The sequence below is a fragment of the Bombina bombina genome, chromosome 4 (genome assembly GCF_027579735.1).
Source record: "Bombina bombina isolate aBomBom1 chromosome 4, aBomBom1.pri, whole genome shotgun sequence".
Classification (NCBI taxonomy): Eukaryota; Metazoa; Chordata; class Amphibia; order Anura; family Bombinatoridae; genus Bombina; species Bombina bombina.
This window is the reverse complement of record NC_069502.1, coordinates 35,086,294-35,105,992: the sequence shown is the minus strand read 5'-3', so window position 1 is coordinate 35,105,992 and position 19,699 is coordinate 35,086,294. Positions and strand designations below refer to the sequence as shown.

The following is a 19,699-nucleotide window of genomic DNA, read 5'->3' as shown; positions in this document are numbered from 1 at the left end:
ATGGCAGCATGGCATGCAGTGCTACAGACAGGTGCATAACTGTAAGAGCACCAGAGGGCAGCATGGCATGCAGTGCTACATAATGGTGCATAACTGTAAGCACTAGATGGCAGCATGGCATGCAGTGCTACAGACAGGTGCATAATTGTAAGAGCACTAGAGGGCAGCATGGCATGCAGTGCTACAGACAGGTGCATAACTGTAAGAGCACTAGATGACGGCATGACATGCAGTGCTACAGACTGGTGCATAACTGTAAGAGCACTATATTGCAGCATGGCATGCAGTGCTACAGACCGGTGTATAACTGTAAGAGCACTAGATGGCAGCATGGCATGCAGTGCTACATAATGGTGCATAACTGTAAGCACTAGATCGCAGCATGGCATGCAGTGCTACATAATGGTGCATAACTGTAAGCACTAGATCGCAGCATGGCATGCAGTGCTACAGACAGGTGTATAATTGTAAGAGCACTAGAGGGCAGCATGACATGCAGTGCTACAGACAGGTGCATAACTGTAAGAGCACTATATTGCAGCATGGCATGCAGTGCTACAGACCGGTGTATAACTGTAAGAGCACTAGATGGCAGCATGGCATGCAGTGCTACATAATGGTGCATAACTGTAAGCACTAGATGGCATCATGACATTCAGTGCTACAGACAGGTGCATAACTGTAAGAGCACTATATTGCAGCATGGCATGCAGTGCTACAGACCGGTGTATAACTGTAAGAGCACTAGATGGCAGCATGGCATGCAGTGCTACATAATGGTGCATAACTGTAAGCACTAGATGGCATCATGACATTCAGTGCTACAGACAGGTGCATAACTGTAAGAGCACTAGAGGGCAGCATGACATGCAGTGCTACAGACAGATGCATAACTGTAAGAGCACTAGATGGCAGCGTGACATGCAGTGCTACAGACCGGTGTATAACTGTAAGAGCACTAGATGGCAGCATGACATGCAGTGCTACAGACCGGTGTATAACTGTAAGAGCACTAGATGGCAGCATGACATGCAGTGCTACAGACCGGTGTATAACTGTAAGAGCACTAGAGGGCAGCATGACATGCAGTGCTACAGACAGATGCATAACTGTAAGAGCACTAGATGGCAGCATGACATGCAGTGCTACAGACAGGTGCATAACTTTTATTAAAAGGGCGAGCTCTGTCTGAGTCACAAGAGACAAGTTCTAGGTGAGAGACACCTCTCAGTGTTTCATGTCGGTGATGAAAAGATGCATTTATTGATTTATTTGAATCTCATACATCAGTGCTAGTGCTAAATTCCCATATCCTTCTAATGTAACTAAATTGCTCTAATTCATTATTCCTTTCTGTAAACGCTACAAAGGGGTAAACACATAACTAAAATCCATACATTACAGATTCCGGACAGGACACGCTGGGGATGACTCGGCATATGCAGGTAGACCCCAATCACTATTTGTGTCCTGCTCAGAAGTTGCTGTGTCTTGTGGTTACCAAGCGGGACCTTAACTTTGTGTTTAACTGGATTGCGCCCTAGTGCCTTGCTTACTATGTACATTGTTACATGTTTACTTGTTTTGTCTCCTGCACTAGATGCCCAGCCTGTCGCCCCACTACACGTCACACAGCCTGCAACATCGCAAGTCCCTGTGGTGCCTGGCACCGATGCACCAGCTGCAGTAGGAAAGAGCAAATCTGATCTACGGGCAGAGAGAAGAGCCAAACAGGAGGCCGAGCGGCAAATGAAACTGCAAAAGAAAAGTGACCAGAGCTTGGGACCTGGGCAGGTGAAGGTCAAGGCTGTGCCCAGTGAAGGGCAGACAGGTATTTAGGGGGAAAGGGGTGGGGCAGGGTGTTGGAAGTGGGAGGAGCCCACTAGTCCCGTCCCGAGTGTGCAGTGTGGCACATATCTGCCTTCCTCATGGTCCTAAATACCACCTCTCTTATTTCTCTAAAGGGTCATAAACGCCAAATAGAATTACCCATTACATGGTACATTTTGTGTAGCATAAACCCTTTGCAATAAACTTTCATTATTTATTTTGCTTTATTTCCTGTAATTTAAGCCCGATCCAGACTTCTGCACCCTAACCCTGAAACATTCTACCCACCGATTGCTTTATCAGTGCAGTAGCTCATTTATTCTTCTAAATAGCCACAGTGGAGGAGGTAAGATAAACATACTTAGGAGGATTTTTCAAGGCACTTTACTAATGCATGACTGGTTGTTCATATATAAAAACATTGTTGTCCCTTTAAAGGAACATTCTAACGTAAGTTCAAAAGGGGGTCTGGGGATTCCCAGGCAGTGTTTAATGAAAGCTTCTTATAGAAATAGTTTAACCAAAGCATTTCTATTTTAAGACACAATGAGTCCACGGATCATCTTAATTACTAATGGGATATTCACCTCCTGGTCAGCAGGAGGAGGCAAAGAGCACCACAGCAGAGCTGTTAAATAGCTCCTCCCTTCCCTCCCACCCCAGTCATTCTCTTTGCCTACATTAGTGCTAGGAAGAGGTAAAGTGAGGTGTTAGAACAGATTCTTCAATCTAGAGTTTATTATTTTTAAAGTAGTGCAAGATTGTGCTGCTTTGTTCTAGGGTGTAGCCGTGGTCCATATCAGTCTCTACAGTAGAGCTTTTTGGTGTCTTTAGAGCAATGGGAACTTGTGGGACATAATTCTCACTGCGCCTCCCATACATTGATGCTGCCCTAATTCTGATAGCCTAAGTAAGATGACTCAGGCTTTATCTTTATCCCCAAGGCTATGGGAGGGAGAGGACCTCTTAAACCTGCTGAGCTGCCCTGCTGTCGGGCAGATTTTAAAGGTAACTGCTGACTTTTTATTCTGGGTCTGAAGGGAATAAGATCTCAGAAGAAGTGGAGCACTCTTATTTATGGGACATAGAGACTCCTATTGGTAAAGGAGGACAATGTCGACAGCACCTTTATTAGCAGGCACTGGGGCTGAGGAGAGATTAGGACTTTTCACTGTGAGCTTGGTTTCTCTGTGCAACAAATGAGGAAGCGCTCAGTCTGTGGTGAATGTTTATAGATGGGCTAAGTTGCTGGCTAGCAAGGGATAGACCCATTTTGGCTGCAGACTTTCAGTATGTTTATTTACTTATCGGTCTATAGATCCGTTTTCAATAATAATGGCGACCGGACTTTCGCTTTGACAACGCCCACGATGGGCGGAGCTTCGAGTGGTGCCAACTTGGCGTTCAGTCTATTTACTTTACTTTCGGCAATAGATCGTTTTGCTACAATAATGGGGATTCGCCTTGATAACGCGCACGATGGGCGGAGCTTCAAGTGGCACCAATTTGGCTTGTGCACTCTGCTTCTTCTTTCTTTTTGGAACATGTACTTCCTTCTAGTACGAAAGGATAAGGGCAGTGGTTAGTGAGCTGCGTGAGAACCGGACAGCACTACTATGCTGTATCCGGTTCTTTTGGGTCTGCAGAGATACAATGCATTTGTAGATCGTTTACCTGCAGTAATAAATGTGACTTTTTAACATTTAAAGCCATAGTGACATATTTTATGAGTTCAATGTTTAATAAAAGATTACATCCACTACATGCAGAAATAAATGTGACTTTTTAACATTTAAAGTCACAGTACTATCTTTTATGTGCTTAATGTTTAATAAAAGATAACAACTGTTTATGTGTACATTAGAGTACCGTTAGTTTTTTCTCTACATGCAGCAATATAAATTTAAAGCCATACGGCTAGATTACGAGTTTTGCGTTATGAGGGGTGCGGTAGTTACTTGTACGTTATTTCCATTGTGTATCTTTTTATAACGTAGGTATTATGAGTTTCAAAACAACCTCGTAACGCGTCGCGGTAACACGACTACCGCGTTTATTTTCTTTTTAAAGACACGATGAGTCCACGGATTTCATCCTTACTTGTGGGATATTCACCCCCTGGTCAGCAGGAGGAGGGAAAGAGCACCACAGCAGAGCTGTATATATAGCTCATCCCTTCCCTCCCACCCCAGTGCCTGTGTTAGTGATAGGAAGAGGTAAAGTTAGGTGTTAGATTAGATTCTTCAATCAAGAGTTTATTATTTTTAAAGTAGTACAAGATTGTGCTGCTTTGTTCTAGGGTGTAGCCGTAGTCCATATCAGTCTCTACAGTAGAGCTCTTGGTAGCTTTAGATCAATGGGAACTGGTGGGACATAATTCTCACTGCGCCTCCCATATATTTATGCTGCCCTAACCCAGAAAACCTGAGGGATTTTACTCAGGAATTTCATTTATTTCCAGGTCCATAGGAGGGAGAGGCCCTTTTACACCTGGGAACTGCTTTACTGCCAGGCAGAAGATGAGGTAAGTGCTGACTTAGTTTCTGGGGGAAAAGATCTCAGAGAAGCTTTGAGCACTTTATTTGTTCATCTAACCTCATTACACTGGGTCTCAGTTTCTCCTAAGTTGGTAGGGGACATTAAGGCAGTTAGGACACAGACACCGGGTTACAGAGGGAAACCCTGCAATCTGCGGGCTCTTGAGCATGTGTTTTAATGAACATACAGTGCTTGAGGGAAACCCTGCAATCTGTGGGCTCTTGAGCATGTGTTTTAATGAACATACAGTGCTTGACGGAAACCGTGCAATCTGTGGGCTCTTGAGCATGTGTTTTAATGAACATACATTGCTTGAAGGAAACCCTGCAATCTGTGGGCTCTTGAGCTTGTGTTTTAATGAACATACAGTGCTTGACGGAAACCTTGCAATCTGTGGGCTCTTGAGCATGTGTTTTAATGAACATACAGTGCTTGAAGGAAACCCTGCAATCTGTGGGCTCTTGAGCATGTGTTTTAATGAACATACAGTGCTTGAGGGAAACCCTGCAATCTGTGGGCTCTTGAGCATGTGTTTTAATGAACATACAGTGCTTGACGGAAACCCTGCAATCTGTGGGCTCTTGAGCATGTGTTTTAATGAACATACAGTGCTTGACGGAAACCCTGCAATCTGTGGGCTCTTGAGCATGTGTTTTAATGAACATACAGTGCTTGACGGAAACCCTGCAATCTGTGTGCTCTTGAGCATGTGTTTTAATGAACATACAGTGCTTGAGGGAAACCCTGCAATCTGTGGGCTCTTGAGCTTGTGTTTTAATGAACATACAGTGCTTGAAGGAAACCCTGCAATCTGTGGGCTCTTGAGCTTGTGTTTTAATGAACATACAGTGCTTGACGGAAACCCTGCAATCTGTGGGCTCTTGAGCTTGTGTTTTAATGAACATACAGTGCTTGAAGGAAACCCTGCAATCTGTGGGCTCTTGAGCATGTGTTTTAATGAACATACAGTGCTTGACGGAAACCCTGCAATCTGTGGGCTTTTGAGCTTGTGTTTTAATGAACATACAGTGCTTGAAGGAAACCCTGCAATCTGTGGGCTCTTGAGCATGTGTTTTAATGAACATACAGTGCTTGAGGGAAACCCTGCAATCTGTGGGCTCTTGAGCATGTGTTTTAATGAACATACAGTGCTTGACGGAAACCCTGCAATCTGTGGGCTCTTGAGCATGTGTTTTAATGAACATACAGTGCTTGACGGAAACCCTGCAATCTGTGGGCTCTTGAGCATGTGTTTTAATGAACATACAGTGCTTGACGGAAACCCTGCAATCTGTAGGCTCTTGAGCATGTGTTTTAATGAACATACAGTGCTTGAAGGAAACCCTGCAATCTGTGGGCTCTTGAGCATGTGTTTTAATGAACATACAGTGCTTGACGGAAACCCTGCAATCTATGGGCTCTTGAGCATGTGTTTTAATGAATATACAGTGCTTGAAGGAAACCCTGCAATCTGTGGGCTCTTGAGCATGTGTTTTAATGAACATACAGTGCTTGACGGAAACCCTGCAATCTGTGGGCTCTTGAGCATGTGTTTTAATGAATATACAGTGCTTGACGGAAACCCTGCAATCTGTGGGCTCTTGAGCATGTGTTTTAATGAACATACAGTGCTTGACGGAAACCCTGCAATCTGTGGGCTCTTGAGCATGTGTTTTAATGAACATACAGTGCTTGACGGAAACCCTGCAATCTGTGGGCTCTTGAGCATGTGTTTTAATGAACATACAGTGCTTGACGGAAACCCTGCAATCTGTGGGCTCTTGAGCTTGTGTTTTAACCCCTTAATGACCGGACCATTTTTCAATTTTCTTACCCTTAATGACAATGGCTATTTTTACATTTCTGCAGTGTTTGTGTTTAGCTGTAATTTCCCTCTTACTTATTTACTGTACCCACACATATTATATACCGTTTTTCTCGCCATTAAATGGACTTTCTAAAGATACCATTATTTTCATCATGTCTTATAATTTACTAAAAAAAAATAAAAAAAAATGAGGAAAAAATGGAAAAAAACACACTTTTTCTAACTTTGACCCCCAAAATATGTTACACATCTACAATCACCAAGAAACACCCATGCTAAATAGTTTCTAAATTTTGTCCTGAGTTTAGAAATACCCAATGTTTACATGTTCTTTGCTTTTTTTGTAAGTTATAGGGCCATAAATACAAGTAGCACTTTGCTATTTCCAAACCACTTTTTTTCAAAATTAGCGCTAGTTACATTGGAACCCTGATATCTGTCAGGAATCCCTGAATATCCCTTGACATGTATATATTTTTTTTTAGAAGACAACCCAAAGTATTGATCTAGGCCCATTTTGGTATATTTCATGTCACCATTTCACCGCCAAATGCGATCAAAAAAAAAAAAAGTTCACTTTTTCACAAAATTTGTCACAAACTTTAGGTTTCCCACTGAAATTATTTACAAACAGCTTCTGCAATTATGGCACAAATGGTTGTAAATGCTTCTCTGGGATCCCCTTTTTTCAGAAATAGCAGACTTATATGGCTTTTGGGTTGCTTTTTGGTAATTAGAAGGCCGCTAAATGCCGCTGCGCCCCACACGTGTTTTATGCCCAGGACTGAAGGGGTTAATTAGGGAGCTTGTAGGGAGCTTGTAGGGTTAATTTTAGCTTTAGTGTAGTGTAGTAGACAACCCCAAGTATTGATCTAGGCCCATTTTGGTATATTTTATGCCACCATTTCACCGCCAAATGCGAGCAAATAAAAAAAAAAACTTATGGCAGAAATTGTTGTAAAAGCTTCTCTGGGATCCCCTTTGTTCAGAAATAGCAGACTTATATGGCTTTGGCGTTGCTTTTTGGTAATTAGAAGGCCGCTAAATGCTGCTGCGCACCACACGTTAATTATGCCCAGCAGTGAAGGGGTTAAATTAGGTAGCTTGTAGGGAGCTTGCAGGGTTAATTTTAGAGATCAGCCTCCCACCTGACACATCCCACCCCCTGATCCCTCCCAAACAGCTCTCTTCCCTACCCCACCCCACAATTGTTCCCGCCATCTTAAGTACTGGCAGAAAGTCTGCCAGTACTAAATAAGAGAGGTTTTTTTTTTTTTAAATAAAAATAATAAAGTATTTTAGCTGTGATGGACCCCTGCCTTAGCCCCAACCTCCCTGATCCCCCCTCCAGCTCTCTAACCCTCTCCCCTACCAAATTACCACCATCTTGGGTACTGGCAGCTTTCTGCCAGTACCCAGTTTGGCCCCAAAAAAAACCCAAAAAGTATTTTTATTTTATTTTTAATTAAAAAAACTATTTCTGTAGTGTAGCAGCCCCCCACAATACCCCCACACCCTCCCAGATACTTTTATATATTTATTTTTTTTTAAATCCCTTTTTTTCCCCTTTCTGCCCTCATTCATTGGTGTCAGTGTGGCTAATGGGTGCACGTGCACGCGCACATGCATGCTCACGTGCACACGCGCGCATCGTGCACGCGCACGCGCACCCTCACACCCGGCACTATCGCTACCGGTGCAGAGAGGGCCACAGAGTGGCTCTCTCTGCATCGGAGGCTTGTAAAGTGGTATTGCAGGATGCCTCCATATCGAGGCATCACTGCAATACCCTCAGAGCTGCTGGAAGCATTTGTGATCCCTTCCAGCACTCTGTTAGACAACTGACGTACCAGGTACGTCCATTGTCATTAACTGCTTGTTAATGCATGACGTACCTGGTACGTCAGTTGTCATTAAGGGGTTAATGAACATACAGTGCTTGACGGAAACCCTGCAATCTGTGGGCTCTTGAGCATGTGTTTTAATGAACATACAGTGCTTGAGGGAAACCCTGCAATCTGTGGGCTCTTGAGCATGTGTTTTAATGAACATACAGTGCTTGAGGGAAACCCTGCAATCTGTGGGCTCTTGAGCATGTGTTTTAATGAACATACAGTGCTTGAGGGAAACCCTGCAATCTGTGGGCTCTTGAGCATGTGTTTTAATGAACATACAGTGCTTGAGGGAAACCCTGCAATCTGTGGGCTCTTGAGCATGTGTTTTAATGAACATACAGTGCTTGAGGGAAACCCTGCAATCTGTGGGCTCTTGAGCATGTGTTTTAATGAACATACAGTGCTTGACGGAAACCCTGCAATCTGTGGGATCTTGAGCTTGTGTTTTAATGAACATACAGTGCTTGACGGAAACCCTGCAATCTGTGGGCTCTTGAGCATGTGTTTTAATGAACATACAGTGCTTGAGGGAAACCCTGCAATCTGTGGGCTCTTGAGCATGTGTTTTAATGAACATACAGTGCTTGACGGAAACCCTGCAATCTGTGGGCTCTTGAGCATGTGTTTTAATGAACATACAGTGCTTGACGGCAACCCTGCAATCTGTGGGATCTTGAGCATGTGTTTTAATGAACATACAGTGCTTGACGGAAACCCTGCAATCTGTGGGATCTTGAGCATGTGTTTTAATGAACATACAGTGCTTGACGGAAACCCTGCAATCTGTGGGATCTTGAGCATGTGTTTTAATGAACATACAGTGCTTGACGGAAACCCTGCAATCTGTGGGATCTTGAGCATGTGTTTTAATGAACATACAGTGCTTGACGGAAACCCTGCAATCTGTGGGATCTTGAGCATGTGTTTTAATGAACATACAGTGCTTGAGGGAAACCCTGCAATCTGTGGGCTCTTGAGCATGTGTTTTAATGAACATACAGTGCTTGAGGGAAACCCTGCAATCTGTGGGATCTTGAGCATGTGTTTTAATGAAAATACAGTGCTTGACGGAAACCCTGCAATCTGTGGGATCTTGAGCATGTGTTTTAATGAAAATACAGTGCTTGACGGAAACCCTGCAATCTGTGGGATCTTGAGCATGTGTTTTAATGAACATACAGTGCTTGAGGGAAACCCTGCAATCTGTGGGATCTTGAGCATGTGTTTTAATGAACATACAGTGCTTGACGGAAACCTTGCAATCTGTGGGCTCTTGAGCATGTGTTTTAATGAACATACAGTGCTTGAGGGAAACCCTGCAATCTGTGGGCTCTTGAGCATGTGTTTTAATGAACATACAGTGCTTGACGGAAACCCTGCAATCTGTGGGATCTTGAGCATGTGGTTTAATGAACATACAGTGCTTGACGGAAACCCTGCAATCTGTGGGCTCTTGAGCATGTGTTTTAATGAAAATACAGTGCTTGACGGAAACCCTGCAATCTGTGGGATCTTGAGCATGTGTTTTAATGAACATACAGTGCTTGAGGGAAACCCTGCAATCTGTGGGCTCTTGAGCATGTGTTTTAATGAACATACAGTGCTTGACGGAAACCCTGCAATCTGTGGGCTCTTGAGCATGTGTTTTAATGAACATACAGTGCTTGAGGGAAACCCTGCAATCTGTGGGCTCTTGAGCATGTGTTTTAATGAACATACAGTGCTTGACGGAAACCCTGCAATCTGTGGGATCTTGAGCATGTGTTTTAATGAACATACAGTGCTTGAGGGAAACCCTGCAATCTGTGGGCTCTTGAGCATGTGTTTTAATGAACATACAGTGCTTGACGGAAACCTTGCAATCTGTGGGATCTTGAGCATGTGTTTTAATGAACATACAGTGCTTGACGGAAACCCTGCAATCTGTGGGCTCTTGAGCATGTGTTTTAATGAAAATACAGTGCTTGACGGAAACCCTGCAATCTGTGGGATCTTGGGCATGTGTTTTAATGAACATACAGTGCTTGAGGGAAACCCTGCAATCTGTGGGCTCTTGAGCATGTGTTTTAATGAACATACAGTGCTTGACGGAAACCCTGCAATCTGTGGGATCTTGAGCATGTGTTTTAATGAACATACAGTGCTTGAGGGAAACCCTGCAATCTGTGGGCTCTTGAGCATGTGTTTTAATGAACATACAGTGCTTGACGGAAACCCTGCAATCTGTGGGATCTTGAGCATGTGTTTTAATGAACATACAGTGCTTGAGGGAAACCCTGCAATCTGTGGGCTCTTGAGCATGTGTTTTAATGAACATACAGTGCTTGACGGAAACCCTGCAATCTGTGGGATCTTGAGCATGTGTTTTAATGAACATACAGTGCTTGAGGGAAACCCTGCAATCTGTGGGCTCTTGAGCATGTGTTTTAATGAACATACAGTGCTTGAGGGAAACCCTGCAATCTGTGGGCTCTTGAGCATGTGTTTTAATGAACATACAGTGCTTGAGGGAAACCCTGCAATCTGTGGGATCTTGAGCATGTGTTTTAATGAACATACAGTGCTTGAGGGAAACCCTGCAATCTGTGGGCTCTTGAGCATGTGTTTTAATGAACATACAGTGCTTGACGGAAACCCTGCAATCTGTGGGCTCTTGAGCATGTGTTTTAATGAACATACATTGCTTGACGGAAACCCTGCAATCAGTAGAGCTATCAGATATAGCTGTTCAGTTTTCATCTATGATAACCACAGTGTGGGATAAGAGTAACTGTCTTACAACAGCGGTTGGTTTTTATTGTGTACAGTTGCAGGGGTTTTTGACCTGTGGGACCCGGTACATTTATTATACTGCATAATGGCAACCGGGAGTTTCATTTATATTGGATCTGTTTTTACAGTGGGCTGAGGTTAGCATGCGGTAACTCCCCTCCTAAGGTCATGTTAACGACTTTTATTGTCAGTGTTTGTTTCAATGTACACTGGTCAGTTGCTCCCGGTGACTTTTCTAAAAGCATAATGGCGATCGGGAGAGGTTTTGGGTATCGCCCACGAGGGGCGGAGCTTGTAAAGGGCGCCAAAGCACTCTCTCCTCCTTCCTATCAGTTCTGTCTATCCACTAGGAGGGGAGGATGACTCCGTTTAGTAATATTTTTCTCCCTAACACTTCCAGTTTTCGGCAGTCACGGAGACATTATTGTTTAAATACGTGCGCTTCAGACAGCGCTCTGTTAGCCTAGATTTGGACATGAGAGTCTAACGTCTCAGCAGGGTCTAGCTGAGGTGCAGACAGAATTTTACAGTGCTAACTCTTTTTCATACCGGGTTTAACCATGTCTGCCCTTGTAATAATAAAGATGGGTTTCTTTTTATCATTTAAAGAGACAGTATCCCTAAAGTATATGTTAAAAAAATTACTAACACATGGTTAAACCTTATTTAGTTACCCTTCTATATGTGAAGCAGGTTACTTAAGGAAGTAAACATTGATTTTACTATTACACATGCAGTGCTCTGCGGTTCCATACCATTTTCATATGGAATTGCTGCACAATATATTGCTTCTTTAATGTACATGGCAATGTCTATTAACTGCAATGTTAACATACTACTTGGTTTGTTTCTACAGAAATAAGAAGTTACTTTTAAAATTTAAAGAGACAGTAACGTTTTTTTATGTGTCATTTTTAAGAGAGTATTTCTCCAACATAGGTGTGTCCGGTCCATGGCGTCATCCTTACTTGTGGGATATTCTCTTCCCCAACAGGAAATGGCAAAGAGCCCAGCAAAGCTGGTCACATGATCCCTCCTAGGCTCCGCCTACCCCAGTCATTCTCTTTGCCGTTGTACAGGCAACATCTCCACGGAGATGGCTTAGAGTTTTTTTAGTGTTTAACTGTAGTTTTTATTATTCAATCAAGAGTTTGTTATTTTGAAATAGTGCTGGTATGTACTATTTACTCAGAAACAGAAAAGAGATGAAGATTTCTGTTTGTATGAGGAAAATGATTTTAGCAACCGTCACTAAAATCCATGGCTGTTCCACACAGGACTGTTGAGAGCAATTAACTTCAGTTGGGGGAACAGTGAGCAGTCTCTTGCTGCTTGAGGTATGACACATTCTAACAAGACGATGTAATGCTGGAAGCTGTCATTTTCCCTCTGGGATCCGGTAAGCCATGTTTATTACGATTGTAAATAAGGGCTTCAAAAAGGGCTTATTAAGACTGTAGACTTTTTTTGGGCTAAATCGATTGATTATTAACACATATTTAGCCTTGAGGAATCATTTTATCTGGGTATTTTGATATAATAATATCGGCAGGCACTGTTTTAGACACCTTATTCTTTAGGGGCTTTCCCAAAGCATAGGCAGAGCCTCATTTTCGCGCCGGTGTTGCGCACTTGTTTTTGAGAGGCATGGCATGCAGTCGCATGTGAGAGGAGCTCTGATACTTAGAAAAGACTTTCTGAAGGCGTCATTTGGTATCGTATTCCCCTTGGGGCTTGGTTGGGTCTCAGCAAAGCAGATACCAGGGACTGTAAAGGGGTTAAAGTTCAAAACGGCTCCGGTTCCGTTATTTTAAGGGTTAAAGCTTCCAAATTTGGTGTGCAATACTTTTAAGGCTTTAAGACACTGTGGTGAAAATTTGGTAAATTTTGAACAATTCCTTCATGTTTTTTCGCATTTGCAGTAATAAAGTGTGTTCAGTTTAAAATTTAAAGTGACAGTAACGGTTTTATTTTAAAACGTTTTTTGTACTTGTTATCAAGTTTATGCCTGTTTAACATGTCTGAACTACCAGATAGACTGTGTTCTGAATGTGGGGAAGCCAGAATTCCTATTCATTTAAATAAATGTGATTTATGTGACAATGACAATGATGCCCAAGATGATTCCTCAAGTGAGGGGAGTAAGCATGGTACTGCATCATTCCCTCCTTCGTCTACACGAGTCTTGCCCACTCAGGAGGCCCCTAGTACATCTAGCGCGCCAATACTCCTTACTATGCAACAATTAACGGCTGTAATGGATAATTCTGTCAAAAACATTTTAGCCAAAATGAACACTTATCAGCGTAAGCGCGACTGCTCTGTTTTAGATACTGAAGAGCATGACGACGCTGATATTAATATTTCTGAAGGGCCCCTAACTCAGTCTGATGGGGCCAGGGAGGTTTTGTCTGAGGGAGAAATTACTGATTCAGGGAACATTTCTCAACAAGCTGAACCTGATGTGATTGCATTTAAATTTAAGTTGGAACATCTCCGCATTCTGCTTAAGGAGGTATTATCCACTCTGGATGATTGTGACAAGTTGGTCATCCCAGAGAAACTATGTAAAATGGACAAGTTCCTAGAGGTGCCGGGGCTCCCAGAAGCTTTTCCTATACCCAAGCGGGTGGCGGACATTGTTAATAAAGAATGGGAAAGGCCCGGTATTCCTTTCGTCCCTCCCCCCATATTTAAAAAATTGTTTCCTATGGTCGACCCCAGAAAGGACTTATGGCAGACAGTCCCCAAGGTCGAGGGAGCGGTTTCCACTTTAAACAAACGCACCACTATACCCATAGAGGATAGTTGTGCTTTCAAAGATCCTATGGATAAAAAATTAGAAGGTTTGCTTAAAAAGATGTTTGTTCAGCAGGGTTACCTTCTACAACCAATTTCATGCATTGTCCCTGTCGCTACAGCCGCATGTTTCTGGTTCGATGAGCTGATAAAGGCGGTCGACAGTGATTCTCCTCCTTATGAGGAGATTATGGACAGAATCAATGCTCTCAAATTGGCTAATTCTTTCACCCTAGACGCCACTTTGCAATTGGCTAGGTTAGCGGCTAAGAATTCTGGGTTTGCTATTGTGGCGCGCAGAGCGCTTTGGTTGAAATCTTGGTCGGCTGATGCGTCTTCCAAGAACAAGCTACTTAACATTCCTTTCAAGGGGAAAACGCTGTTTGGCCCTGACTTGAAAGAGATTATCTCGGATATCACTGGGGGTAAGGGCCACGCCCTTCCTCAGGATCGGCCTTTCAAGGCAAAAAATAAACCTAATTTTCGTCCCTTTCGTAGAAATGGACCAGCCCAAAGTGCTACGTCCTCTAAGCAAGAGGGTAATACTTCTCAAGCCAAGCCAGCTTGGAGACCAATGCAAGGCTGGAACAAGGGAAAGCAGGCCAAGAAACCTGCCACTGCTACCAAGACAGCATGAAATGTTGGCCCCCGATCCGGGACCGGATCTGGTGGGGGGCAGACTCTCTCTCTTCGCTCAGGCTTGGGCAAGAGATGTTCTGGATCCTTGGGCGCTAGAAATAGTCTCCCAAGGTTATCTTCTGGAATTCAAGGGACTTCCCCCAAGGGGGAGGTTCCACAGGTCTCAGTTGTCTTCAGACCACATAAAAAGACAGGCATTCTTACATTGTGTAGAAGACCTGTTAAAAATGGGAGTGATTCATCCCGTTCCATTAAGAGAACAAGGGATGGGGTTCTACTCCAATCTGTTTATAGTTCCCAAAAAAGAGGGAACGTTCAGACCAATCTTAGATCTCAAGATCTTAAACAAGTTTCTCAAGGTTCCATCGTTCAAGATGGAAACCATTCGAACTATTCTTCCTTCCATCCAGGAAGGTCAATTCATGACCACGGTGGATTTAAAGGATGCGTATCTACATATTCCTATCCACAAGGAACATCATCGGTTCCTGAGGTTCGCATTCCTGGACAAACATTACCAGTTCGTGGCGCTTCCTTTCGGATTAGCCACTGCTCCAAGGATTTTCACAAAGGTACTAGGGTCCCTTCTAGCTGTGCTAAGACCAAGGGGCATTGCTGTAGTACCTTACTTGGACGACATTCTGATTCAAGCGTCGTCCCTTCCTCAAGCAAAGGCTCACACGGACATTGTCCTGGCCTTTCTCAGATCTCACGGATGGAAAGTGAACGTGGAAAAGAGTTCTCTATCTCCGTCAACAAGGGTTCCCTTCTTGGGAACAATAATAGACTCCTTAGAAATGAGGATTTTTCTGACAGAGGCCAGAAAAACAAAACTTCTAGACTCTTGTCGGATACTCCATTCCGTTCCTCTTCCTTCCATAGCTCAGTGCATGGAAGTGATCGGGTTGATGGTAGCGGCAATGGACATAGTTCCTTTTGCACGCATTCATCTAAGACCATTACAACTGTGCATGCTCAGTCAGTGGAATGGGGACTATACAGACTTGTCTCCGAAGATACAAGTAAATCAGAGGACCAGAGACTCACTCCGTTGGTGGCTGTCCCTGGACAACCTGTCACGAGGGATGACATTCCGCAGACCAGAGTGGGTCATTGTCACGACCGACGCCAGTCTGATGGGCTGGGGCGCGGTCTGGGGATCCCTGAAAGCTCAGGGTCTTTGGTCTCGGGAAGAATCTCTTCTACCGATAAATATTCTGGAACTGAGAGCGGTATTCAATGCTCTCAAGGCTTGGCCTCAGCTAGCGAGGGCCAAGTTCATACGGTTTCAATCAGACAACATGACAACTGTTGCGTACATCAACCATCAGGGGGGAACAAGGAGTTCCCTGGCGATGGAAGAAGTGACCAAAATCATTCTATGGGCGGAGTCTCACTCCTGCCACCTGTCTGCTATCCACATCCCAGGAGTGGAAAATTGGGAAGCGGATTTTCTGAGTCGTCAGACATTGCATCCGGGGGAGTGGGAACTCCATCCGGAAATCTTTGCCCAAGTCACTCAGCTGTGGGGCATTCCAGACATGGATCTGATGGCCTCTCGTCAGAACTTCAAAGTTCCTTGCTACGGGTCCAGATCCAGGGATCCCAAGGCGGCTCTAGTGGATGCACTAGTAGCACCTTGGACCTTCAAACTAGCTTATGTGTTCCCGCCGTTTCCTCTCATCCCCAGGCTGGTAGCCAGGATCAATCAGGAGAGGGCGTCGGTGATCTTGATAGCTCCTGCGTGGCCACGCAGGACTTGGTACGCAGATCTGGTGAATATGTCATCGGCTCCTCCTTGGAAGCTACCTTTGAGACGAGACCTTCTTGTTCAGGGTCCGTTCGAACATCCGAATCTGGTTTCACTCCAGCTGACTGCTTGGAGATTGAACGCTTGATCTTATCGAAGCGAGGATTCTCAGATTCTGTTATCGATACTCTTGTTCAGGCCAGAAAGCCTGTAACTAGAAAGATTTACCACAAAATTTGGAAAAAATATATCTGTTGGTGTGAATCTAAAGGATTCCCTTGGGACAAGGTTAAGATTCCTAGGATTCTATCCTTCCTTCAAGAAGGATTGGAAAAAGGATTATCTGCAAGTTCCCTGAAGGGACAGATTTCTGCCTTGTCTGTGTTACTTCACAAAAAGCTGGCCGCTGTGCCAGATGTTCAAGCCTTTGTTCAGGCTCTGGTTAGAATTAAGCCTGTTTACAAACCTTTGACTCCTCCTTGGAGTCTCAATTTAGTTCTTTCAGTTCTTCAGGGGGTTCCGTTTGAACCCTTGCATTCCGTTGATATTAAGTTATTATCTTGGAAAGTTTTGTTTTTAGTTGCAATTTCTTCTGCTAGAAGAGTTTCAGAATTATCTGCTCTGCAGTGTTCTCCTCCTTATCTGGTGTTCCATGCAGATAAGGTGGTTTTACGTACTAAACCTGGTTTTCTTCCAAAAGTTGTTTCTAACAAAAACATTAACCAGGAGATTATCGTACCTTCTCTGTGTCCGAAACCAGTTTCAAAGAAGGAACGTTTGTTGCACAATTTGGATGTTGTTCGCGCTCTAAAATTCTATTTAGATGCTACAAAGGATTTTAGACAAACATCTTCCTTGTTTGTTGTTTATTCCGGTAAAAGGAGAGGTCAAAAAGCAACTTCTACCTCTCTCTCTTTTTGGATTAAAAGCATCATCAGATTGGCTTACGAGACTGCCGGACGGCAGCCTCCCGAAAGAATCACAGCTCATTCCACTAGGGCTGTGGCTTCCACATGGGCCTTCAAGAACGAGGCTTCTGTTGATCAGATATGTAGGGCAGAGACTTGGTCTTCACTGCACACTTTTACCAAATTTTACAAGTTTGATACTTTTGCTTCTTCTGAGGCTATTTTTGGGAGAAAGGTTTTGCAAGCCGTGGTGCCTTCCATTTAGGTGACCTGATTTGCTCCCTCCCTTCATCCGTGTCCTAAAGCTTTGGTATTGGTTCCCACAAGTAAGGATGACGCCGTGGACCGGACACACCTATGTTGGAGAAAACAGAATTTATGTTTACCTGATAAATTACTTTCTCCAACGGTGTGTCCGGTCCACAGCCCGCCCTGGTTTTTTTAATCAGGTCTGATAATTTATTTTCTTTAACTACAGTCACCACGGTACCATATGGTTTCTCCTATGCAAATATTCCTCCTTAACGTCGGTCGAATGACTGGGGTAGGCGGAGCCTAGGAGGGATCATGTGACCAGCTTTGCTGGGCTCTTTGCCATTTCCTGTTGGGGAAGAGAATATCCCACAAGTAAGGATGACGCCGTGGACCGGACACACCGTTGGAGAAAGTAATTTATCAGGTAAACATAAATTCTGTTTTTGTCATTGGTCACTTTATGGCACAAAAATGTTATGGCTCACATGCAGTGCCCTGCGCTTCCTCTTACACTCCATCTGGAGTTACTTTGCATTTCATGCATTCTATGTTTTTCCCACGTGGAAGATAACATTACTAGAGGACTTATTTTTAATCGTTTAAGGCGCTGGGTTTTGTAATTGATATTCCGAATGGTTCTTCCCTGTTAGGGGAAGATACTTCGGCACTCTATGAGAGAAAATTCTCAGTCTCAGATGAATTATATCTTTATTTGATCCTGAGGTTGTTTTTTCCTTCATTTTAACACCTTCATTTGGTATTTTAGGAGGTTTTAGCTACCTTGGACGACTCCGACTATACCGGTGTCATCTATCTTAGTGGGTCCAGTAGGTTATAAGGAATGGAAGAGATCACATTCCCGATATTTAAAGAAGAGGTTTCCCATAGCCGACTCGGCTAAACAGGCTGGGCAAACTTTGCTTAGGGTAAAGGAGTAATTCCAGAGAGCTTCTATATCCTTAGAGAATAATTGGAAGAAAAGGGATGTACACCAGGGCTTACAATGATTTCCAGCTGTGTACTTTTCCACCGTCAATAGTGCGACGGCATATTGATTTGATGAGTTGTCTGATGCTATTAGGTCAGAAATTCTTCTGGATAAAATCCAGGATAGGATAAAGGCTTTCAATTGGCTATTTCCTTTATTTCATAGGTTTCTTTGTTTCAGATCACAGAGCCTTATGGTTAGAGCCTTGTTATACGGATGTATGCTCCAAGTCTCATTACAGGGGGAAGACCTTGTTGGAACCTGGCTTGATGGATATAATCTCCTTTGAAATTTTAAGGACTAAAAATATAAGGATCCAATTAGCCTACTGTTGAATCAAAGACAGCATGAAGGACATGTTCCCAATCCGGGATCGGATTTTGTAGGGGGGCAGACTTTCAGACTTGGGTTCGAGATGTTCAGAATCCCTGGGCACGGGGAAATAATGTTCCAGGGATTCAAAGTGGACAGGTTTCTGTTTTCAAGATTATCTGCAGGTCACAAAAGGAGAGGCGTTCTTACACTGCGTAAGAGACATCTCGGACCTGGGTATGATTGGTCCAGTTCCAATGCAGGTACTGGGTCTGGTTTTTTTTATACCAATCGGTTTGTGGTTCCCATGGGAACCTTCAGACAACTTTCTTTTACAAGATACGATGAGTCCACGGATTTCATCCTTGTGGGATATTGCTTCCTGAGGCAAAGAGCACCACAGCAGAGCTGTATATATAGCTCCTCCCTTCCCTCCCACCCCAGTTATTCTCTTTGCCTGTGTTAGTGATAGTGTGGCAAACCTCGCCACTTATGAACTATGCAGGAATTGTTATTTAGGCTAATGGTTAAAATGTATGTTAAACTGTATGTTACTGTTTAAACTCCCTGCTGTTTCAGTTGGGAAACCCCTTGTAGGGGAGACTGTTTTTAAAAAGTGTTTGTTTTTCCAGTTGTTGAATAAGTTGTTGTTGACTCCCAAGCTATGTGTCGTCTAGTTCTTGGTGGAAAGGGGTTATTATTACAATTAGGGCTGCAACTAACGATTATTTTCATAATCGATTAATCGGCCGATTATTTTTTCGATTAATCGACTAATCGGATAAAAAGAGAATCAATAATAGTTTTCTATGTTTTAAATTAAAATCCACATAATGAGTGTTACAAATATAAACTTCAAAATAAAACTTTACATTAACACAACTGTTTCTTCAATTTTTTTTTATGCAGCAGAGCACAGTTTTATAATAAACAAAACAAAACCACAAACTGTTTGAAAAGAGGTAGAACTAGAAAGAGTTAGACTATCACTGTTAATAACATTCTGTTATTCACTCTTTCAGAAACTTTGCATTGAAATGCAAAAATCTCAACATGTCCACATGCTTCTGGCTAAGGCTGGTTCTCTGTTTGCAGCTATATTTCCTGCAGCAGAGAAAAGGCTTTCACCAAAGTGGGATATTTATCTTTGTTAGCTCTTCACCAATGCTATGTGTTTTCTACCTT

General features: G+C 43.3%; 1 protein-coding gene across 2 annotated transcripts in view; it reads left to right on the top strand.

Moving 5' to 3' along the window:
• The window catches only part of EIF2B4 (eukaryotic translation initiation factor 2B subunit delta), a gene marked incomplete at its 5' end in the record, with an annotated part of 164,327 nt that overhangs the window by 62,923 nt on the left and 81,705 nt on the right, over nucleotides 1–19,699 (top strand). For both annotated transcript variants that reach the window (XM_053709460.1, XM_053709459.1), the window contains 1 exon segment: nucleotides 1,601–1,831. In XM_053709460.1, the coding sequence (XP_053565435.1) occupies nucleotides 1,601–1,831 (231 nt within the window).